Source organism: Hyla sarda, chromosome 4, assembly GCF_029499605.1.
Source record: "Hyla sarda isolate aHylSar1 chromosome 4, aHylSar1.hap1, whole genome shotgun sequence".
Lineage (NCBI taxonomy): Eukaryota > Metazoa > Chordata > Amphibia > Anura > Hylidae > Hyla > Hyla sarda.
Genome location: NC_079192.1, coordinates 390,520,640 through 390,545,163, shown reverse-complemented (window position 1 = coordinate 390,545,163; position 24,524 = coordinate 390,520,640). Strand labels below are relative to the sequence as shown.

The 24,524-nt window shown below is 46.5% G+C and overlaps 1 protein-coding gene across 8 annotated transcripts in view; it reads right to left on the bottom strand.

The window, feature by feature from the left end:
* ARAP3 (ArfGAP with RhoGAP domain, ankyrin repeat and PH domain 3) overlaps positions 1-24,524 on the bottom strand; it is a 188,496-nt gene that overhangs the window by 37,983 nt on the left and 125,989 nt on the right. For all 8 annotated transcript variants that reach the window (XM_056517061.1, XM_056517069.1, XM_056517065.1 and 5 more), the window contains exons 15-24: positions 20,090-20,224; positions 19,004-19,157; positions 16,599-16,701; positions 16,321-16,519; positions 14,742-14,805; positions 14,294-14,457; positions 7,155-7,367; positions 4,463-4,568; positions 4,229-4,376; positions 2,880-2,948 (exon numbers count right to left, since the gene is read on the bottom strand). In XM_056517061.1, the coding sequence (XP_056373036.1) occupies positions 2,880-2,948; positions 4,229-4,376; positions 4,463-4,568; positions 7,155-7,367; positions 14,294-14,457; positions 14,742-14,805; positions 16,321-16,519; positions 16,599-16,701; positions 19,004-19,157; positions 20,090-20,224 (1,355 nt within the window). The remainder of the gene's footprint in view (positions 1-2,879; positions 2,949-4,228; positions 4,377-4,462; positions 4,569-7,154; positions 7,368-14,293; positions 14,458-14,741; positions 14,806-16,320; positions 16,520-16,598; positions 16,702-19,003; positions 19,158-20,089; positions 20,225-24,524) is intronic.

Here is a 24,524-nt window from a genome sequence, read left to right as displayed (position 1 = left end):
CCTTAATACCCCACAGGTGTTTCACGACTTTTGCATATGTAAAAAAAATTATTTTTTTTTTACCTAAAATGCTTGGTTTCTCAAAAATTTTACATTTTTAAAAAGGGTAATAGCAGAAAATACCCCCCAAAATTTGAAGCCCAATTTCTCCCGATTCAGAAAACACCCCATATGGGGGTGAAAAGTGCTCTGCTGGCGCACTACAGGTCTCAGAAGAGAAGGAGTCACATTTGGCTTTTTGAAAGCAAATTTTGCTATGGGGGCATGCCGCATTTAGGAAGCCCCTATGGTGCCAGGACAGCAAAAAAAAAAACACATGGCATACCATTTTGGAAACTAGACCCCTCAGGGAACGTAACAAGGGGTTAAGTGAACCTTTATACCCCACAGGTGTTTCATGACTTTTGTATATGTAAAAAAAAAAAAATTCTTTTTACCTAAAATGCCTGTTTTCCCAAAAATTTTACATTTTTAAAAAGGGTAATAGCAGAAAATATTCCCCCGAGTACGGCGATACCCCATATGTGTCCCTAAACTGTTGCCTTGAAATACGACAGGGCTCCAAAGTGAGAGCGCCATGCGCATTTGAGGCCTAAATTAGGGACTTGCATAGGGGTGGACATAGGGGTATTCTACGCCAGTGATTCCCAAACAGGGGGCCTCCAGCTGTTGTAAAACTCCCAGCATGCCTGGACGGTCAGTGGCTATCTGGCAATACTGGGAGTAGTTGTTTTGCAACAGCTGGAGGCTCCGTTCTGGAAACAGTGGCGTACCAGACGTTTTTCATTTTTATTGGGGAGGGGAGGGGGGCTGTGTAGGGGTATGTGTATATGTAGTGTTTTTTACTTTTTATTTTGTGTTAGTGTAGTGTAGTGTTTTTAGGGTACAGTCGCACGGGCGGGGGTTCACAGTAGTTTCTCGCTGGCAGTTTGAGCTGCAGCAGAAAATTTGCTGCAGCTCAAACTTGCAGCCGGATACTTACTGTAATCCTCCGCCCATGTGAGTGTACCCTGTACATTCACATTGGGGGGGGGGGGGGGGGAACATCCAGCTGTTGCAAAACTACAACTCCCAGCATGGACGGTCTATCAGTGCATGCTGGGAGTTGTAGTTTTGCAACAGCTGGAGACACACAGGTTGTGAAACACCGAGTTTGGTAACAAACTCAGTGTTTTGCAACCAGTGTGCCTTCAGCTGTTGCAAAAGCTACAACCCCCAGCATGTACGGACAGCGGAAGGGCATGCTGGGTCTTGTAGTTATGCAACAGCCGGAGGCATACTACATTGGCTGGGGATGCTGGGGATTGTAGTTATGCAACAGCTGGAGACACACTGGTTTACTACTTAACTCAGTGTGCCTTCAGCTGTTGCAAAACTACAACTCTCAGCAGTCACCGACAGCCAACGGGCATGCTGGGAGTTGTAGTTATGCAACCACCAGATGCACCACTACAACTCCCAGCATGCACTTTAGCTGATTGTGCAAGCTGGGAGTTGTAGTTACACAACAGCTGAAGGTACACTTTTCCATAGAAAGAATGTGCCTCCAGCTGTTGCAAAACTACAAGTCCCAGCATGCCCATAAGGGCATGCTGGGAGTTGTGGTGGTCTGCCTCCTGCTGTTGCATAACTACAGCTCCCAGCATGCCCTTGTTGCATGCTGGGAGCTGTTGCTAAGCAACAGCAGGAGGCTGTCACTCACCTCCAACGATCCACACAGGACTGTCCCTCGCCGCCGCCGCCGTCGCTCCTGGGGCCCCGATCCCAACAGGGACGCCGGGGATCGGGGTCCCCAGCACCCGGGGTCGTCTTCCCGCACCCGCTCACGTCCTCCGGAAGAGGGGCGGAGCGGGTTGCGGGAGTGACACCCGCAGCAGGCGCCCTGATTGGTCGTCCGGTAATCCGGCCGACGAATCAGGGCGATCGTGAGGTGGCACCAGTGCCACCTCACTCCTGCAGGCTCTGGCTGTTCGGGGCCGTCTCTGACGGCCCCGATCAGCCAGTAATTCCGGGTCATCGGGTCACTGGAGACCCGATTGACCCGGAATCCGCCGCAGATCGCTGGACAATTCAGTGGACAATTCATCTGCGGCAATCGCCGACATGGGGGGACATAATGACCCCCCTGGGCGATATGCTGGGATGCCTACTGAACGATTTCAGCAGGCATCCGGCTCCGGCTCCCCTCCGGCTAGCGGTGGGGGACGGAAATGCTCAGGGCGTATCCATACGCCCTCGGTCCTTAAGGACTTGGAAACGGGGGCGTATGGATACGCCCTATGTCCTTAAGGGGTTAAAGGGGTATTCTGGGCAAAAACATCTTATACCCTATCCAAGGATAGGGGATAAGATATCTGATCGCGGGGGGCCCGCTGCTGGGACCCCCCTCGATTTCCCTGCAGCACCCGCATTCTATGCGGGGCTGCGTCTCCAGTTACGGAAACCTCTGTGTTTCTGGGACTGGAGACATGACATAACACCACGCCCCCTCCATTCATGTCTATGGGAGGGGCGCGACATAACACCACGCCCCCTTGTGATGTCATGCCACACCCCCTCCATTCACAGACATTAATGAAGGTGATCTGGCGTCACAAGGGGGCGTGGCGTTATGTCACATCTCCAGTTCCCGGAAACCCGGAGGTTTCCGAAACTGGAGATGCAGCCCCGCATAGAATGTGGGTGCTGCAAGGAGATTCACGGGGGGCTCCAGCAGCGGGACCCCCGCGATCAGACATCTTATCCCCTATCCTTTGGATAGGGGATGAGATGTTTTTGCCCGGAATGCCCCTTTAATTATACCTTATGCATTTGACAACTTAGCAGAATAGAGAAAATATTATTAGAAGTCAGATGTGGCGGAGTCTACTGCTCTTTACCTGGACGTCTTTCCACGTAGTGATGAGACTGTTCTCTAAGTCCATCTGCGTCACTTGTTCTTCGTCAATCTTGAAGAGAATTAAAGAAATCTCAATGTCAGGGTAAATTTTATAATATTTGCTTCAACTAAAATCTGTAATTGCTTCAGCTACTAAATGTATGTTTTCTTAGGTGGCAGAAAAACATACTGCACATACATTTATTAACAAGCAGACACAAACACTCAATGGCCCTCATTTACTAAGAGGGTTGTGTAGTTTTCTTTGTGGGTTTTAATTCCCTACAATTTATTTTCCACGGTATTTACTAAGGTTTCCCTACATTTTCCACTTTCCCTACATTTTGCTTTTTTTACATGACTGGATGGGATTTTAGATACATCCCTTCCTCTCTAACCCACTCTTAACCAAGTAACAACCCCTTCTCCCAATAGAAAAGACACTGACACCTGCTGTGGGAAAATTGGGCCGTGTGGCCCATTTATTTAACAAACCAATAAATAACATTTGAATATTTACATATAAACATAACCAAACTGGAGGGCACTCCCCTCCCCCAACCGGATTTGTGCAACACGCTTCTTACCCCTGGCCGCGAGCCCCTGGCCCAGGGGCACCCCGGTAACCTTCTGCACAATCCCTCGAACTCCTGATGCCCAGAACCACCACCAGGAGGCCCAATTGAACCATCTCAAACATTTATCTTTCAAACTACTAACTCCCCCGGGACCCTTTCACATGCCTCCCCCTTATCAGAATCCCACCCACCAAGCGTTTAAAAGAGGGCGGGCGGGCGGGCGGGACCTTCTTCTCGCTTCTACACGCCGACTGGTGAGTACCCTCCCCCCCTGGGGCACCCCCCTATATACACTCCTCCCCCTCCCTTCCAGATGACCTCTCTTTCACCCCACTCTCGAGCCACCTGCTACTGTCCCTTAAAGGAGCAGCAGCCATTTAACCCTTTAACCCCCATTCCCTTGAAATATACCTCTAACCACATTAACCCTTACTAACATCTGGGAGGGCCACTAAAACCCCCGTCAAGGCGCCTCTACGCCAGGGGTTCCCCCGCTCCGTTTGCTCCCATCTGATTTGTAGGGTTTTCCTCAGCTCAAATCCACCACATTTTCTGTGGAAACCTTAGTAAATATGTTGGGTTTTTGTGAAAATGCCGGGAACACGCCCCTTTTTGGAGACCACGCCCCCTTTTTCCGGCGGCCACTGGTTTTCTTAGCAAAATGGAGACTAGTCTGGGTTTTTTCAATTCTGGCGCACAACCTGTCAAAACATGTCTGGTTTGCAATAGTAAATGAGGGCCAATAAGTGAAAAAACAGAAGACTCCACTTACAGAGAAGACACTGGCATAGTTGTCGATCAAATCCTCCATGATCTTGACCTCATGTTCTCCTTTCCCCTCAGTCTGAAATAAGCTGGGAGCAAATAACAGCGCCAGGTTCTTGGTGCACATCTGGTTTAAATCTGCACATTTCTGGACCCTGTAAGATATGTAAGAGAAGTGAATAAAATAAAAAGGGTAAATCAGGTACAGAGAGCAAGGGCCGATATACGTACAGTCCCTTACCGATAGAGGTGACCAATAAGTGCGACCAGGGTGGCTCGGTTGACTTTTGGAAGATGGTTTATCAACTCCATGTATTTTTCCAATCTCTTTGCCTTTTCTTTGTGTTCTGTAAAAAAAAAAAAAAAAAAAAATTGGTCTTAAATTGAGGTTCTAATACTGGAAAATGGGTAACAAATATTAAGGTAAATATTCATAAAGAAAAAAATATAAAGAACAAATCCCGTAAACAAAACACTCATGTGGTGGAAGCAAGAAGAGCATTGTGTGACCCCCTATATAGTTATGCTATATGGGGGCACATGGAGGGACCTATTTACTATATGGGGACATATGGAGGGGCCTAACTACTACATGGGAGCAAAAAGAGGTCTAATACTATATGGGGCACAAATGGGGCTTAAAACTATATGGGGGCACAGAGGGGGCCTAATACTATATGGGGGCACAGAGGGGGCCTAATACTATATGAGGGCACAGAGGGGGCCTAATACTATATGAGGGCACAGAGAGGTCCTTATACTATATGGGGGCATGGAGGGGCCCAAATACTATATGAGGGCACAGAGAGGGGCTTAATACTATATGGGGGCACAGTGAGACCTAACATTTTATGGGGGGGAACAGAAGGGGCCTAATACTATATAGGGGCAGAGAGGGGCATAACACTATATGGGAGCACAGAAGGGGCCTAATACTATATAGGAGCACAGAGGGGCCTAACACTACATTGCAGCACAGAAGGGGCCTAATACTATATAGGAGCACAGAGGGGCCTAACACTATATTGGAGCAAAGAGGGGCCTAACACTATATGGAGAAGCAGAACTGGCCAAATACTATATGGGGCACAGAGGGGCTTAACACTATATGGGGGCACAGAAGGGGCCTAACACTATATGGGAAAACCAGAAGGTGCCAAATACTATAAGGAGGCACGGAGAGGCCCTAATACTATACAGGGGCACAGAGGGGCCTTTTACTATATGGGGCACAGAAGTGGCATAACACCATATGGGGGCACAGAGGGGCCTAACACTATATGAGGGCACAGAAGGGGCCTAACTTTATATGGGTTCACAGAAGGGGCTCAATACTATATGGGGGGCACAGAGGGGGCCTAATGCTATATGGGGGCACAGAAGGGGAACTAACAACTATATGAGGGCACATAGGGGCTAAACACTATAAAGGCACTGTATGGGGGGAATGTTTTGGTAATTGTAGGGGTAATTTGTGTGGTTGTATTGTTTGGTCACAGTATATTTGTTACTATAATTACAATTAGTCTACTTGTGGTATTCTCATAATATTGGTTTCCGTATACTGGGATTTGGTAAGTAACAGCATAGGGGAAATATATATGCATGACACGGCAAATATATATTATGCCATTCAGTGTCTATGATCACAACCTCAACAAACACTAAAGTCTACGCGAAAGGCGTCTGTGTATGACAGTCACGCTTCGTGCCGTGTACTTCAATACACACAAGCTTCGGGTGACTTTTACAGATAGGGCAACCGAATATCCCTTTGGCCTCTTGAAATGCCGCGAGGCACATAGGTAAACACGGAGCTAAAAAAAACAAACAAAATAAATGAAGAAACATAAAATGAATTTAATACGAGTGGAATGAGTAAGAGGGCGGACAAGTCAAGTACTCTGCTCTTCTAATTTCATGGCTTACTGAGCCGTACTTCACTTTTATGGTGAATTGCAAAATGATTACCGGGAAGATAAATCAAGCAAAGCTTTAACAAAGGCTCCGCAACCGCAGGTATAGAAAACTGGAGATCTGCAATAAATCAGACCATGTGACCTTGCAGCCGCCATCCCTAATGTTTTTATTTTTTTTATTTAGAATTTATGTAGAAGAATATTAGCCAAAATCAGAACATTCTGATGCAGAACCAACTGGATCAGAACCAATCAATATGAACATTTACATGTTGCAAAACTAAAACTCCCAGCATGCCCGGACAGCCGTTGGCTGTCCGGGCATGCTGAGAGTTGTAGTTTTGAACCAGCTGGAGACCACAGGTCCACAGATTGGAAACCACTGAAATATACAGTTCATCATGGCAGATCCACAGAAAAAAAACGTATGTAACTTTTGTATTTTTTCATATAAATAAAACAAACAATATACAACATGCTACAAAGTCAATAGGACTGACATGTTTTGAGCTTCAGCCCAGGATAAGGATATATCTGAACGCATTTTATTTCTATTCTTGCTTTTTTTAACTTTACGGTAAAAAATGCATTTTTTCCATAGGTGTTTTTGAAAAATTTAGCTTAGTTTCTCTTCTGCAGCCTTTTATTATTACGGTATATAGTGCTGCCCGCAGTGTCCTGCTTGCAGTGAAATAATCAGAAGTAGCTTGTCGTCTCTGTCTCCAGCCCTTATCTCTCCTGAATGGTCTTCTAAGCAGATTGGGCTGAAGACTAAGATTGTGAGATTGCTTCTGACCTATCTCACTGTGAACAGGACACAACAACCAGCATTATTTTTGAAGAATAAAGCAGCTGTAAAAGAGAAACTGAGCAAAGTTTTTAAAATGAAGACCTATAGAAAAAGTGTTTTTAATATGTTTTTGTATGTACCATACAAAGCGTGTTCATAGCCTGTTTATAAACCCCTGCTGTAATATGCCAATTTTTCAGCAGTTTTATGGGGTTGTACATTACCTGCGGCCTCTTTCCACTGGGGGTGAAGTTCTGTTGTAAAAATGGGATCATCCAACTCTCTGAAGAACCTCTTCAGGACATCGGTGACATCTTCAATGAAGTTATCACTGATGCGCAATTTAACATTTCGAGCATCTTTGCGAAATTCATCCATAAGAAGCTTTATCCGAGATTTGGCGCCATTTTTACGGTAAATTCCCTCATGACGGAGGCCTGGAGAGAAAGAGAGATTAGTTTAAACTGCTCGCCACAAACTTATGTTCATAAATATTTTTGCCATCTGCAAAGGTTCTATAATAAACAACACATTAAAAAGAACCTCTCATGATCTTGTTAAATTTTATAATCCTCCCAGGTCACTGCCCCATCATTATAAACCACCCCCTGCCTTTATTTTTATTATTTTTTAGTTTTCTACCTTGATATTGCTCTGTATTTTCTGCTCAATCAGATTCACAGACTGGGAATGGGCATTCCCCAGCAGGCGTGACATCATCTGAAGCCATACAGGGGAGAACTTCCTCCCTCAATCTGCTACACACAGCCCAGAGCAGTCCAGTGTGAGATGAGCTATTGTTACGCCGAGCGCTCCGGGTCCCCGCTCCTCCCCGGAGCGCTCGCTTCACTCTCCCCGCGGCAGCGCTCCGGTCACGTCCTCTGACCCGGGGCGCTGCGATTCCGCTGCCAGCCGGGATGCGATTCGCGATGCGGGTAGCGCCCGCTCGCGATGCGCACCCCGGCTCCCCTACCTGACTCGCTCTCCGTCTGTTCTGTCCCGGCGCGCGCGGCCCCGCTCCCTAGGGCGCGCGCGCGCCGGGTCTCTGCGATTTAAAGGGCCACTGCGCCGCTGATTGGCGCAGTGGTTCCAATTAGTGTTTTCACCTGTGCACTTCCCTATATCACCTCACTTCCCCTTCACTCCCTCGCCGGATCTTGTTGCCTTAGTGCCAGTGAAAGCGTTCCTTGTGTGTTCCTTGCCTGTGTTTCCAGACCTTCTGCCGTTGCCCCTGACTACGATCCTTGCTGCCTGCCCCGACCTTCTGCTACGTCCGACCTTGCTTTTGCCTACTCCCTTGTACCGCACCTATCTTCAGCAGCCAGAGAGGTGAGCCGTTGCTAGTGGATACGACCTGGTCACTACCGCCGCAGCAAGACCATCCCGCTTTGCGGCGGGCTCTGGTGAAAACCAGTAGTGGCTTAGAACCGGTCCACTAGCACGGTCCACGCCAATCCCTCTCTGGCACAGAGGATCCACTACCTGCCAGCCGGCATCGTGACAGTAGATCCGGCCATGGATCCCGCTGAAGTTCCTCTGCCAGTTGTCGCTGACCTCACCACGGTGGTCGCCCAGCAGTCACAACAGATAGCGCAACAAGGCCAACAGCTGTCTCAACTGACCGTTATGCTACAACAGTTACTACCACAGCTTCAGCAGTCATCTCCTCCGCCAGCTCCTGCACCTCCTCCGCAGCGAGTGGCCGCTCCTGGGATACGCTTATCCTTGCCGGATAAATTTGATGGGGACTCTAAGTTTTGCCGTGGCTTTCTTTCCCAATGTTCCCTGCATCTGGAGATGATGTCGGACCTGTTTCCCACTGAAAGGTCTAAGGTGGCTTTCGTAGTCAGCCTTCTGTCCGGAAAAGCCCTGTCATGGGCCACACCGCTCTGGGACCGCAATGACCCCGTCACTGCCTCTGTACACTCCTTCTTCTCGGAAATCCGAAGTGTCTTTGAGGAACCTGCCCGAGCCTCTTCTGCTGAGACTGCCCTGTTGAACCTGGTCCAGGGTAATTCTTCCGTTGGCGAGTATGCCGTACAATTCCGTACTCTTGCTTCAGAATTGTCCTGGAATAATGAGGCCCTCTGCGCGACCTTCAAAAAAGGCCTATCCAGCAACATTAAAGATGTTCTGGCCGCACGAGAAATTCCTGCTAATCTACATGAACTTATTCACCTAGCCACTCGCATTGACATGCGTTTTTCCGAAAGGCGTCAGGAACTCCGCCAAGATATGGACTCTGTTCGCACGAGGCGTTTCTTCTCCTCGGCTCCTCTCTCCTCTGGTCCCCTGCAATCTGTTCCTGTGCCTCCCGCCGTGGAGGCTATGCAGGTCGACCGGTCTCGCCTGACACCTCAAGAGAGGACACGACGCCGTATGGAGAACCTCTGCCTGTACTGTGCTAGTACCGAACACTTCCTGAGAGATTGTCCTATCCGTCCTCCCCGCCTGGAAAGACGTACGCTGACTCCGCACAAAGGTGAGACAGTCCTTGATGTCTACTCAGCTTCTCCACGTCTTACTGTGCCTGTGCGGATGTCTGCCTCTGCCTTCTCCTTCTCTACAGTGGCCTTCTTGGACTCTGGATCTGCAGGAAATTTTATTTTGGCCTCTCTCGTCAACAGGTTCAACATCCCGGTGACCAGTCTCGCCAGACCCCTCTACATCAATTGTGTAAATAATGAAAGATTGGACTGTACCATACGTTTCCGCACGGAGCCCCTTCTTATGAGCATCGGATCTCATCATGAGAGGATTGAACTTTTGGTCCTCCCCAATTGCACCTCGGAAATTCTCCTTGGACTTCCCTGGCTTCAACTTCATTCCCCTACCCTGGATTGGTCCACTGGGGAGATCAAGAGTTGGGGGTCCTCTTGTTCCAAGAACTGTCTAAAACCGGTTCCCAGTAACCCTTGCCGTAACTCTGTGGTTCCTCCAGTAACCGGTCTCCCTAAGGCCTATATGGACTTCGCGGATGTTTTCTGCAAAAAACAAGCTGAGACTCTACCTCCTCACAGGCCTTATGATTGCCCTATCGACCTCCTCCCGGGCACTACTCCACCCCGGGGCAGAATTTATCCTCTCTCTGCCCCAGAGACTCTTGCCATGTCCGAATACGTCCAGGAGAATCTAAAAAAGGGCTTTATCCGTAAATCCTCCTCTCCTGCCGGAGCCGGATTTTTCTTTGTGTCCAAAAAGGATGGCTCCCTACGTCCTTGCATTGACTACCGCGGTCTTAATAAAATCACGGTTAAGAACCGCTACCCCTTACCCCTCATCTCTGAACTCTTTGATCGCCTCCAAGGTGCCCACATCTTCACTAAATTGGACTTAAGAGGCGCCTATAACCTCATCCGCATCAGAGAGGGGGACGAGTGGAAAACGGCATTTAACACCAGAGATGGACACTTTGAGTATCTGGTCATGCCCTTTGGACTGTGCAACGCCCCTGCCGTCTTCCAAGACTTTGTCAATGAAATTTTTCGTGATCTGTTATACTCCTGTGTTGTTGTATATCTGGACGATATCCTAATTTTTTCTGCCAATCTAGAAGAACACCGCCAGCATGTCCGTATGGTTCTTCAGAGACTTCGTGACAACCAACTCTATGCCAAAATTGAGAAATGTCTGTTTGAATGCCAATCTCTTCCTTTTCTAGGATATTTGGTCTCTGGCCAGGGACTACAGATGGATCCAGACAAACTCTCTGCCGTCTTAGATTGGCCACGCCCCTCCGGACTCCGTGCTATCCAACGCTTTTTGGGGTTCGCCAATTATTACAGGCAATTTATTCCACATTTTTCTACCATTGTGGCTCCTATCGTGGCTTTAACCAAAAAAAATGCTGATCCCAAGTCCTGGCCTCCTCAAGCAGAAGACGCCTTTAAACGACTCAAGTCTGCCTTTTCTTCGGCTCCCGTCCTCTCCAGACCTGACCCTTCCAAACCCTTCCTATTGGAGGTTGATGCCTCCTCAGTGGGAGCTGGAGCTGTTCTTCTACAAAAAAATTCTTCCGGGCATGCTGTCACTTGTGGTTTTTTCTCTAGGACCTTCTCTCCAGCGGAGAGGAACTACTCCATCGGGGATCGAGAGCTTCTAGCCATTAAATTAGCACTTGAGGAATGGAGGCATCTGCTGGAGGGATCAAGTTCTCCTGTTATTATCTACACCGACCACAAGAACCTCTCCTACCTCCAGTCTGCCCAACGGCTGAATCCTCGCCAGGCCCGGTGGTCTCTGTTCTTTGCCCGATTTAATTTTGAGATTCACTTTCGTCCTGCCGATAAGAACATTAGGGCCGATGCTCTCTCTCGTTCCTCGGATGCCTCAGAAGTTGAACTCTCTCCGCAACACATCATTCCACCTGACTGCCTGATCTCCACTTCTCCTGCCTCCATCAGGCAGACTCCTCCAGGAAAGACCTTTGTTTCTCCTCGCCAACGCCTCGGAATCCTCAAATGGGGTCACTCCTCCCATCTCGCAGGTCATGCGGGTATCAAGAAATCTGTGCAACTCATCTCCCGCTTCTATTGGTGGCCGACTCTGGAGACGGATGTTGTGGACTTTGTGCGAGCCTGCACTATCTGTGCCCGGGATAAGACTCCTCGCCAGAAGCCCGCTGGTTTTCTTCATCCTCTGCCTGTCCCCGAACAGCCTTGGTCTCTGATTGGTATGGATTTTATTACTGATTTACCCCCTTCCCGTGGCAACACTGTTATTTGGGTGGTCGTTGATCGATTCTCCAAAATGGCACATTTCATCCCTCTTCCTGGTCTTCCTTCTGCGCCTCAGTTGGCTAAACAATTTTTTGTACACATTTTTCGTCTTCACGGATTGCCTACGCAGATTGTCTCGGATAGAGGCGTCCAATTCGTGTCTAAATTCTGGAGGGCTCTCTGTAAACAACTCAAGATTAAATTAAATTTTTCTTCTGCATATCATCCCCAGTCCAATGGACAAGTAGAAAGGATTAACCAGATCTTGGGTGATTATTTGCGACATTTTGTTTCCTCCCGCCAGGATGACTGGGCAGATCTCCTCCCATGGGCCGAATTCTCGTATAACTTCAGGGTCTCTGAGTCTTCCTCCAAATCCCCATTTTTCGTGGTGTACGGCCGTCACCCTCTTCCCCCCCTCCCTACTCCCTTGCCCTCTGGTCTGCCCGCTGTGGATGAAATTTCTCGTGACCTTTCCATCATATGGAGAGAGACCCAAAATTCTCTCTTACAGGCTTCATCACGCATGAAGAAGTTTGCGGATAAGAAAAGAAGAGCTCCCCCCGTTTTTTCCCCTGGAGACAAGGTATGGCTCTCCGCTAAATATGTCCGCTTCCGTGTCCCTAGCTACAAGTTGGGACCACGCTATCTTGGTCCTTTCAAAATTTTGTGTCAAATTAATCCTGTCTCTTATAAACTTCTTCTTCCTCCCTCTCTTCGTATCCCTAATGCCTTTCACGTCTCTCTTCTCAAACCACTCATCCTCAACCGTTTTTCTCCCAAGTCTGTTCCTCCCACTCCTGTTTTCGGCTCCTCGGACATCTTCTCGGTCAAAGAAATTTTAGCTGCCAAAAAGGTCAGAGGGAAAAATTTTTTTTTAGTGGACTGGGAGGGTTGTGGTCCTGAAGAGAGATCCTGGGAACCTGAGGACAACATCCTAGACAAAAGTCTGCTCCTCAGGTTCTCAGGCTCTAAGAAGAGGGGGAGACCCAAGGGGGGGGGTACTGTTACGCCGAGCGCTCCGGGTCCCCGCTCCTCCCCGGAGCGCTCGCTTCACTCTCCCCGCGGCAGCGCTCCGGTCACGTCCTCTGACCCGGGGCGCTGCGATTCCGCTGCCAGCCGGGATGCGATTCGCGATGCGGGTAGCGCCCGCTCGCGATGCGCACCCCGGCTCCCCTACCTGACTCGCTCTCCGTCTGTTCTGTCCCGGCGCGCGCGGCCCCGCTCCCTAGGGCGCGCGCGCGCCGGGTCTCTGCGATTTAAAGGGCCACTGCGCCGCTGATTGGCGCAGTGGTTCCAATTAGTGTTTTCACCTGTGCACTTCCCTATATCACCTCACTTCCCCTTCACTCCCTCGCCGGATCTTGTTGCCTTAGTGCCAGTGAAAGCGTTCCTTGTGTGTTCCTTGCCTGTGTTTCCAGACCTTCTGCCGTTGCCCCTGACTACGATCCTTGCTGCCTGCCCCGACCTTCTGCTACGTCCGACCTTGCTTTTGCCTACTCCCTTGTACCGCGCCTATCTTCAGCAGCCAGAGAGGTGAGCCGTTGCTAGTGGATACGACCTGGTCACTACCGCCGCAGCAAGACCATCCCGCTTTGCGGCGGGCTCTGGTGAAAACCAGTAGTGGCTTAGAACCGGTCCACTAGCACGGTCCACGCCAATCCCTCTCTGGCACAGAGGATCCACTACCTGCCAGCCGGCATCGTGACAGCTATGATTGGCTAAGGCTGCACACCCCCCCCCCCCCTCAGCACTCCAGACTGCATTTCCTGATTTGTGCAAGAGATAGGGGGAAATGTGCATTGGACAAGTAGGGAGACACCTAGTAGCAGTTTTTTTAAACACAAATAAAACATTTAAAACTTTTTTTGTTTTGTTTTATAAAGTACATTGAGAGTGTAAGGGGAATTTATCAAGACCTGAACACCTGTCAATATGCAAACATCGGCCCTTTAGATTGGCGATTCTGCGCATGCCACATTTACTATGCAAGTTTTCGCCAGCACGCATGCTTTTTGTGATGTGTGCACCAAAGGGCGTTTTTAGTAGGAAAAATGGGTGTGGTTTCACTGGCGTATCTGCTGGCTCATGATTTATTATATGCGACACATAATAAAAATCGCACATAATAATGCAAATTATAACCACCAGTACCTAACTGCGCAGTGTTCAATTTGAAGTAAAACAACCCTGTTCACAAGGAAAATCTGTGGTTTTTGGTTTAACCCTTTAGGTGGTTTGTCTAGTGAAGGACAACTTACCCCCAATCTACAGGATAGGGAATAAGTCTCTGATCATGGGGAGCCGACTGCTGGGACCCCATGCGATCTCCAGAAAGGGCCCCTGGCTGACAGAACACGCTCCATTAATTTCTATGGGAGCGCTGGAGATGCCTGAGTGCTGTACTCAGATATCTTTGGCATCCCCATAAAAAGGAATGGAGCGCATGCCGTCTGCAGAACGCGCTCCTCTCTAAAAGCCAGTGTCCCGTTCTAGAGATCGCTGAGGGGTGCAGTGGTCAGACCCCTTGCAATCATATACCTATCTTTCACTAGACAACCACTTTATCGCATCAAAACACCGCAGATGATAATTATCCCTTAGAAACATTTTTTGTATTTCCTTGACCTCTATAAGCAACTCACCATACTGGGTAAGGAAAGCAATGCAGCTGTCTACAATGATGGGAATGTCATTCCTGCTGAGCTGCTGATCCCGCAACATGTTACCCCCACTGCACGCGGCTGCCTGAATATCGTTGCTCCAGGCCGTGAAGTCAGCGCGTGTAAGTCCCTGTAGGTACAGCGTCCTAAGGAGAGTAAGACAAATCCCAGTGTAAAGGACAGAAAACCCTAATTTATTTATATAGCACCAACATATACTAGAGCAATGCACAAAGCTCCTATCGTTCCTGTCAGCCTCTCATGTTCCTGTTTTTAGTTTTTATAGTCACTGACAATATACGGTTATGGAAAGATGTTCAGTGAATGTTGCTGCAAAACTGAGACCTCCAAGTGCAGTTCTGCCAGTCGGACACTAGATGGCGCATACTTCCTATGTATCATCCAGTTTGCACTTCAATATGTTGCTTACCTTCCTTTCTCCACCAGAATTAAGACGTCTTTCTTATCAGAATTTTCTGTGATTGGGGCCACGGCTGAAATTAGAAATAAATGAAAGATAAGTTGATCATTCTAATTTTTGGAATTTTCGGTAGACCTTCCAATCTTTGCTTGCTGTCATCATCATCATCATCATCATCTACTACACAACCAGCTGCTTAGCTGATTGTAAGATAAAGAAGAAAAGAAAATCAGGTAATGTATGACAGTTTTTATGTTTGCTACATCTCATCAGAAAATTACCTACTTTAAAAAAAAAATATGTAAAATGTTTTTGGTGATTTTTTTCTTTTTTTAAAGTTTTAAAGGGGTACTATGCCCCTGGACAACTTATCCCCCCTATCCAAAGGATAGGACATACTATGTCAGATTGTGGCCGTCCTGCCGCTGGGACCCCTGCGATCTCTGTGCAGCAGCCGGCGTTCGTTCAGAATACTGGATGCGGGCAGCGGGGGTTGTGACGTCAGGGCCACACCCCTCATGACATCACAGCACGTCCCCTCAATGCAATTCTATGGGAGGGGTCGTGATGGTCACCATGCCCCCTTTCATAGGCTTGCATTGAGGGGGCGTGACGTGATGTCATGAGGGGGCGTTGCCGTGAGGTCACAACCCCCGCCGCCCACTCCAAGCGTAATGAACAAAATGTTCTGAATGCTGGGGCACTATTGTGACAGCCAAGAATTCGATGAATCTTAAGACCGTGTTCACATATAGTTTCTTTTTTAACATATTTTGATGAGTCAAACTAGGTGCTGTAAGAGGCTGAAATGCGTCACCATTACTTTCAATAAGGATATGCGGCCCAGTTCACTGTGGTGCAATTTTTTCTTTAAAGGGGTACTCCGCTGCTCAGCGTATGGAACAAACTGTTCCGAACGCCGGAGCCGGGAGCTCGTGACGTCATAGCCCCGCCCCCTCATGACGTCACGCCCAACCACCTCAATACAAGTCTATGGGAGGGGGCGTGACAGCTGTCACGCCCCCTCCCATAGACTTGCATTGAGGGGGCGGGGCGTGATATCATGAGGGGTGGGGTTATTATGTCACAAGCTCCCGGCGCTGGCTCTAGCATTCGGAACAGTTTGTTCCAAACACTGAGCGGCGGAATACCCCTTTAAGCAACCACTTCAAATACTTTGGGATGGACTTTCTGCCCATTTATGCCAAGCCCGCGAACTTTCGATAAAGTGGATAGAGCTTCACTGCATAGGGGATGGGGCCATCACACCCGCCATATTTAATAACATTTACACCAGTTATCTGCCGTACAGTAGTAAAGTATAGTAAAAATCTTCACCAGCTCAGAGCTGGTGAAGATTTCGGAGACTGCCACATAGGTACAGATGTGCTGGATTTATTGAGAGGCTGGCACCTGGATGCCAGGATTTTATATAAGACCAGCATGTGAAACACATATGACCAGCGTGTGAAACACATATGACCAGCGTGTGAAACACCATTCTCAGTAAATCTGTCCTCTGTGTTTTGTTGCAGGTTTTAATGTGGATCTGTAGAGGTGATTTACATCTGTTACTGATAAAACTCACTGAGTTCCTGTAGGCTCCGCAGGTTGACACTGTCTTCTGCTGCTCCTTGCTTCTCAGGGCAGATGAAGAGGTGACTCTTCTGTAGGAGGAAGAAGCCTTCCATCCACTGGTCGGGATTCAGCATGGCCTTGTAACGCATTCTCCCCACGCGCTGGAACTCGTACCCCAACAGGCAGTGACAGCTGATGGGGGTGAACCACTGAACAGACAGGAGAACATTATCTGTCATGTGATCATGCATAGACCAATAGCAGTGAATAGTGAAGTGATCCGCTTACCTTCCCTATGGCGTTGGTCCACGTCTGGAGGGTTTCGGCAGCATCGGTTCCAAACTGGTGAACTTTTTCAGATGTTAGAAAAATCTCAAAAGTGAATCGAAACCTACGATGTAAGACAAGTGTGTATATGAGGGGTATTATACAGTCACATCTACTTTATAAGAGTATTATTATTGTTTTTACTATTGTTGCAGCCTGGCTTCTACTGCACATTTCGTGGTCACGGGTCCCTATGGTGAACACTAGAGATGAGTGAAATTACAGTAAATTCGATTCGTCACGAACTTCTCGGCTCGGCAGTTGATGACTTTTCCTGCATAAATTAGTTCAGCTTTCAGGTGCTCCGGTGGGCTGGAAAAGGTGGATACAGTCCTAGGAGACTCTTGTATCTCTGTAAATTTACTGTAAGTTCGCTCATCTCTAGTGAACACAATGTCCTGAAGCTGGCAGCATCAAGACCATGTATGTAAAGGTACCAAAGAGGAGCCTGGAAGCAAGTACAGTAGAGATGAGCGAACTTACAGTAAATTCGATTCGTCACGAACTTCTCGGTGGTTGATGACTTTTCCTGCATAAATTAGTTCAGCTTTCAGGTGCTCCGGTGGGCTGGAAAAGGTGGATACAGTCCTAGGAAAGAGTCTCCTAGGACTGTATCCACCTTTTCCAGCCCACGGGAGCACCTGAAAGCTGAACTAATTTATGCAGGAAAAGTCATCAACTGCCGAGCCGAGAAGTTTGTGACGAATCGAATTTACTGTAAGTTCGCTCATCTCCAAAGTACAGTAAGTATATAGAAGGTATGGTCTGTGCTGTCTAGGGGATAAACATCAGTTGCTGTATGCCCTGGTCATGTAATTCTTTCCAGTCTGACCACGGTGCTCTGTGCTGCCACCTCTGTCTGTGTCACAAACTGTTAAAGAGTAGGAGCAAGTTCCCATAACAAACCTTTCCTGCTCCAGACAGTTCCTGACATGGACAGAGGTGGCAACAGAGAGCACTGGGGTCAGAATGGAAAGAACTAAACTACTTCCTCTGGCGCATACAGCAGCTGATAAGTACTGGAAGGATTAAGATTTTTAAACAGAAGTGATTTACAAATCTGTTTAACATTCTGGAACCAGTTAATAATTAAAAAAATAATAATAATAATAATTCTCCGGAATGCTCCTTTAAGGTAAATCCCTAATGTATATACAGTCATGACCGTAAAAGTTGGCACCCCTGAAATTTTTCATGGAAATTAAGTATTTCTTACAGAAAATGATTGCAGTAACACATGTTTTGCTATACACATGTTTATTCCCTTTGTGTATATTGGAACTAAACCAAAAAATTATCAAGAAGTTTGCAACCCATGGCACTGTAGCTAATCTCCCTGGGCATGGATGGAAGAGAAAAATTGATGAAAGTTGTCAACGCAGGATAGTGCGGATTGTGGATAAGCATCCCCAAACAAGTTACAAAGATATTCAAGCTGTCCTGCAGGCTCAGGGAACATCAGTGTCAGCACAAACTATCCATCGACATTTAAATGAAATTAAACGCTATGGCAGGAGACCCAGGAGGACCCCACTGCTGGCACACAGACATAAAAAAGCAAGACTACATTTTGCCAAAATGAACATGAGTAAGCCAAAATCCTTCTGGGAAAACGTCTTGTGGACAGATGAGACCAAGATAGAGCTTTTTGGTAAAGCACATCATTCTACTGTTTACCGAAAACGGAATGAGGCCTACAAAGAAAAGAACACAGTACCTACAGTGAAATATGGTGGAGGTTCAGTGATGTTTTGGGTTGTTTTGCTGCCTCTGGCACTGGGTGCCTTGAATGTGTACAAGACATCATGAAATCTGAGGATTACCAATGGATTTTGTATAGCCCAGTGTCAGAAAGCTGGGTTTGAATCTGACATCTTGGGTCTTCCAGCAGGACAATGACCCCAAACATACGTCAAAAATCCCCCAGAAATGGATGGCAACAAAGTGCTGGAGAGTTATGAAGTGGCAGCAATGAGTCCAGATCTAAATCCCATTGAACACCTGTGGAGAGATCTTAAAATTGCTCTTGGGAAAAGGTGCCCTTATAATAAGAGAGACCTGAAGCAATTTGCAAAGGAGGAAAAGTGGTCCAACATTCCGGCTGAGAGGTGTAAGAAGCTTATTGATGCTTATAGGAAGCGACTGATTTCAGTTATTTTTTTCCTCCCTTTTTTGGTTTATTTCCAATACACACAAAGGGAATAAACATGTGTTACTGCAATCCTTTTCTGCGAGAAATACTTCATTTTCTTGAAAAATTTCAGGGGTGCCAACATTTACGGCCATGACTGTATGTAGGCGTACCAAGGTGAACCACCATTTTACCTTTTCTGTCTGTGAATCCACAACCCTGTCTGGATTCCTACCTTTCCACAGGTGCCGGGCTGTGTGATGTGTCGATCCTATTCACCCCCAGAGAGACCACTTCAGATGGATCGATCTTTCCGACCTGTTCGGGGCTCTTGTCGTTTTCATAAAATGCGAGGGATCGCTCCAGGACGCACCACTGCTTGTGAAACTCTAAGGGCACAACATACTCAATAAACATTAGCATTTTACCACCTAAAGTCTTTCATGTTTTTAATGGGCATCACTTCAACAGACAAGATGGGAAAACACACAGATCTCTATGACTGCAGTAGATCTGCCCAGGCTTTGTTCTTTAGCTACAGATCCTCCTGGTTCCACCTTTATAAAGCCTATAAATGGCATATACAGATACACCCTCTATCCTACTGCTTTCACTGTATACAGATCATCATTATAGATGTTGTGTAGTAGTTGCCTTTAGTCACAAATCAGACAGCCCAGAAAGATCAGTGCCATAGGCCTCTATATTTCTGAACTGATAACTAAGGCTGCATTCACATTACAATCCGTGCCTCAGTGGATGCATGGGCAAAAGCTTAAAGGGGTACTCTGCCGGAAAACATCTTATCCTCTATCACCGGCGCGGCACCCTAGTCATCCGTGCCCAGAGCAAACGCCGCTCAGTGCCGGATGACTGGCGACTACAGCCGCCATGCACCCTCCATTCATGTCTATGGGAGGAGGCGTGATGGCCCCTCCCATAGACATGAATGGAGGGGGCGGGGCGTGGCATGACATCACAAACACGGAAGCTCCAGGCTCCTTCGGAGAGGGGATAAGATGTTTTTGGGTGGAGTACCCCTTTAAAATAGTCTGCTGACATATCCATGCTCAGATCAACATTGGCCTTATTCAAGCCGATGACCCGAACATAGTGCCTAGTTCCCACATTCGGGTCTTTTTTGGAGCATATCCAAAATCTGCAGCTTCAAGTCCTGTGCATCAGATATGGACAGGATGCTGTGTGAAAACACCCTTAAAAGTTCCAGAGAATGCCTTTATATCAAACAAGGGTCAGTCTTTTCTTCTATTATTATTTTATGTATATTACAACAGTATAGAAAGCACATAATGTTCTTTACCATCCTTCATCTTCTTGGATGTGAAGGTTTTGCTAACAACGGCGGCTTTGTTCAAGTACCCAGAATGCACCACAGGCTGAAGGATTTCATCGTAGACCCGCGATTGGTTAACGTCATCTGGAGGCATTCCCTCTACTATAGACATATATAAACATAGAATAAGATATGTATCAGCGTAGAATTGGGAACCTAAATAAAACAAAGTAGTGTTCACTTTAAGGCTTTTTAAAAATATAGTCATCATGAAACAATACCGTATTTCAAATGACCTAAACCAAAACCATGATTTTTTTTTATTTTATTTTACAGTAAAATGTTAACTCTTAAAAATCTTAAATCCTAAGGTCCTGCTATTGTATGACTTATTCTTATGGTAATGTGGGATATGAGTCATTTTTATGAATCAATATAAGAGCAGAAAAAAGTAGAAAATGGACGTCCTGGATGGGGCCTTCCCCAATAAAGTACTATGCCAAAGTGTAATGTGGTATGGGGGTGTGATGCAAAGGGCAGATGGAATTACCCTAGGGGCAGATGGCATTAACCCCTTGTATTTTTGACGCCTGGGCGTGGTTTATCCTCGATACCACCCGAAGGTAATACCGCTGGATCCTGGGCTAGCACGGGGACAATAATGACTCCGACGCCAAGTTACGGACAACGGTAGCTTTACTGAGGTTAGACAGATGGAAAAGTATATACAGTTCAGCCAGGGCCCACGGAGGTGACCAGTGATTTCAGAGACCTTAATGGGACTTGTAGTAGAGATGGACAATTTAGTGCAGGCCACGTTGACTAGACAGATGACTTTGACTTGACTGACTTGTGACTGACAAGACTGTGACTGTGGTTACTTGCAGGTTTGTAGCTTGTGGCTGCAGGCTGGACTTGAGGCCTCCTATGACTCTGGACACACACTTAGGCATGACTTGACTGGACCTCAGCAAAGACTAAGGGGGAGATTTATCAAAACCTGTGCAGAGGAAGAGTGGTGCAGTTGCCCATAGCAACCAATCAGATTGCTTCTTTCATTTTCCACAGGCCTCTTTAGAGGCCTGTGGAAAATGAAAGAAGCAATCTGATTGGTTGCTATGGGCAACTGCACCACTCTTCCTCTGCACAGGTTTTGATAAATCTTCCCCTAAGAGAGCAGAGACTCCACCCAGGGCTTATATGGGGGAGGCTCTGTTGGGGTCCCGTTGGTCACCCCTAGGTCACCTGGTCATTGATACCTCCTGGGTAACAATCACATGACAAATCACACAGGAAACAGTCTTAAAGGTATAACACTCTTACATATAACATACAATTACAATAAACAGATGCGGGGGGGACACTGCAGGAGGTTGTCTGACAGGGCAGCAAGGATACGGGGTAATAAACAAAATGGCGTTTTATTGGTAAAATGCAACTTAAATGTTTCGAACCCGGATGGTGTTCTACGTTAGGCAGTAGGTATTACAGGCATAGAGCGCGCCAACTTTAAATGTACAAACATTTAAATGCTGCCGGGTCACAAGCAAAAACGTAAAATTTTGATTCTTACATAAAATATAAGGATAAAAGAAGTACATTGCATATAAGAGAGTCTAAAAAGATTGCATATCTGGTTCTCCAAGGTCAGTTAACTATAAGGGAGATCGGCATCAGATCGGCGCATATCTCCCTTATAGTTAACTGACCTTGGAGAACCGGATAGAAACTATGCGCAGCATAGAAGGCTCCACAGCAGGGGTCTCCAGCGCTGCAAAATGGCAAAAATGCCGATCTACAGATGCAATCTGTCTCACAACTGACTTACCTTATAGAACTATGGAGGAACTATGCACAACAAAGTGGGCTCCCAACCGGAGATCTCCAGCCCTGGAATTCTTTCAATATATATATATATATATATATATTTTTTTTTTTATGTATTTTTTATGAAATCTTTTTATGCAATCTTTTTAGTGCTCTCTTATATGCAATGTACTTCTTTTATCCTTACATTTTATGTAAGAATCAAAATGTTATGTTTTTGCTTGTGACCCGGCAGCATTTGAATGTTTTTCCATTTAAAGTTGGCGCGCTCTATGCCTGTAATACCTACCTGACTGATGAAGAACCCGATCCGGGTTCGAAACATTTAAGTTGCATTTTACCAATGAAACACCATTTTGTTTATTACACTTTGGCATAGCACTTTATTGGGGAAGGCACCATCCAGGACGACCATTTTCTACTTTTTCCTGCTCTTATATACTATACCGTTACCTGGAGGTCAAGGACGCTGAGGCAGCCACCCCACTGGATCTACGAACTTTAAAGCGAGCCTACATGCCTGCAAAGGTGTCGTGCTCTCAGCACAACACCGCACGGTAAGGTGCAATACAATGAGCTTTTGTGTTTTTTTTCCTTGGGAGGAATTATATAAATGGGAATTTATTAGCAGCCTTGATTTCCCTTGTATGGACATGAAATACTTCTTTTATCCTTATATTTTATGTAAGAATCAAAATTTTATGTTGTTGCTTGTGACCCGGCAGCATATGAATCAGATGTAAATGATTTAATGCAGCCAAAACTATGGAGTATTCAAGCGAGTCACATGCCATGGGACAGCCCCCGTGGACTACTACAATGAGCTTTTGTGTTTTTTTTGGGAGGAATTATATAAATGGGAATTTATTAGCAGCCTTGATTTCCCTTGTATGGACATGAAATGATGTACGGATTGAGAATAATATGCACTGTCTCCTAAACAGCACTTAATCATTGCATGGACTACTCTCCCTACATCCTGTTACTGTGTATACATTCATATCCGGAAAGCAAGCACACACAAAGGATAAAAGGACAAAAAAGAATTAAAATAAAACAGAAATAAACAAGTAACCTCGTTAATGATGCATCAACCAAACAAGAAAAGAAAAAAGGAGTCACTCACAAATCTACAGTCAAAAGAATGTTATTGGTATACATAAAAAATTATTAGAACACCTAAAAGGAGTAAAATCATGCAATTGATGGGGAAAAAAACAGCACCCCAGAATCACCACCGCTAGAAATAGATGTCTACAAAGTAATAAAATAGTCGCCACCCAGCAACATATGGTCACCCAGCAAAATAGTCAGATCATTTCAGTAAAAGTACACATATATAGTATGTAGATATAATATATATATATATATATATATAGAAAAGTAAAGATGATGCAGCACTCCACAAATATGCATAAGGTGGTTATTTATTCCAGCATGTGCAAAGACAACGTTTCACCAGTTGTCACAGTAAATATACCTTAATGCAACATATGGTAAGATTAATGTTATGAAAAGGATCAAAAAACATCAAGTACCACCAGCACACTAGAGAGCAGCCTATAAAATGAGTATAAAAAGAAAAAAAAGTCACAAATGATGCACACTCACCAGACATGAGTGTTCATTAGTAAGTGTGCATCACACCTAACGAGTGTGCATCATTTGTGACTTTTTTGGAACTCATTTTATGTAGTTTTATGGTCATTTGGTGATAAACTGGGGTCCCACTTAGCTATATACAGTAGATTTATCAAAATCTGAGTTTTTGATAAGTTGCCTTTAAAGGGGTTATCCAGAAATAGAGAAACAGAGCTAACTACTTTTAAAAACCATTACTGACCCACCGCCAAACCGGTTATGCTGGAGGATGTTGCAGGCAGCCGAACGTTCTCCACGGCGTCTCCAGACTCTGTCACGTCTGTCACATGTGCTCAGTGTGAACCTGCTTTTATCTGTGAAAAGCACAGGGCGCCAGTGGCGAATTTGACAATCTTGGTGTTCTCTGGCAAATGCCAAACATCCTGCACGGTGTTGGGCTGTAAGCACAACCCCCACCTGTGGATGTCGGACCCTCATACCACCCTTATGGAGTCTGTTTCTGACTGTGTGAGTGGACACATGCACATTTGTGGCCTGCTGAAGGTCATTTTGCAGGGCTCTGGCAGTGCTCCTCCTGCTCCTCCTTGCACAAAGGCGGAGGTAGCGGTCCTGCTGCTGGGTTGTTGCCTCCTACGGCCTCCTCTACGTCTCCTGATGTACTGACCTGTCTCCTGGTAGCACCTCCATGCTCTGGACACTACGCTGACAGACACAGCAAACCTTCCTGTCACAGCTCACATTGATGTGCCATCCTAGATGAGCTGCACTACCTGAGCCACTTGTGTGGGTTGTAGACACCTTCTCATGCTACCACTAGAGTGAAAGCCCCGCCATCATTCAAAAGTGACCAAAACATCAGCCAGGAAGCATAGGAACTAAGAAGTGGTCTGTGGTCACCACCTGCAGAACCACTCCTTTATTGGGGGTGTCTTGCTAATTGTCTATAATTTCCACCTGTTGTCTGTTCCATTTGCACAACAGCATGTGAAATTGATTGTCAATCAGTGTTTCTTCCTGAGTGGACAGTGTGATT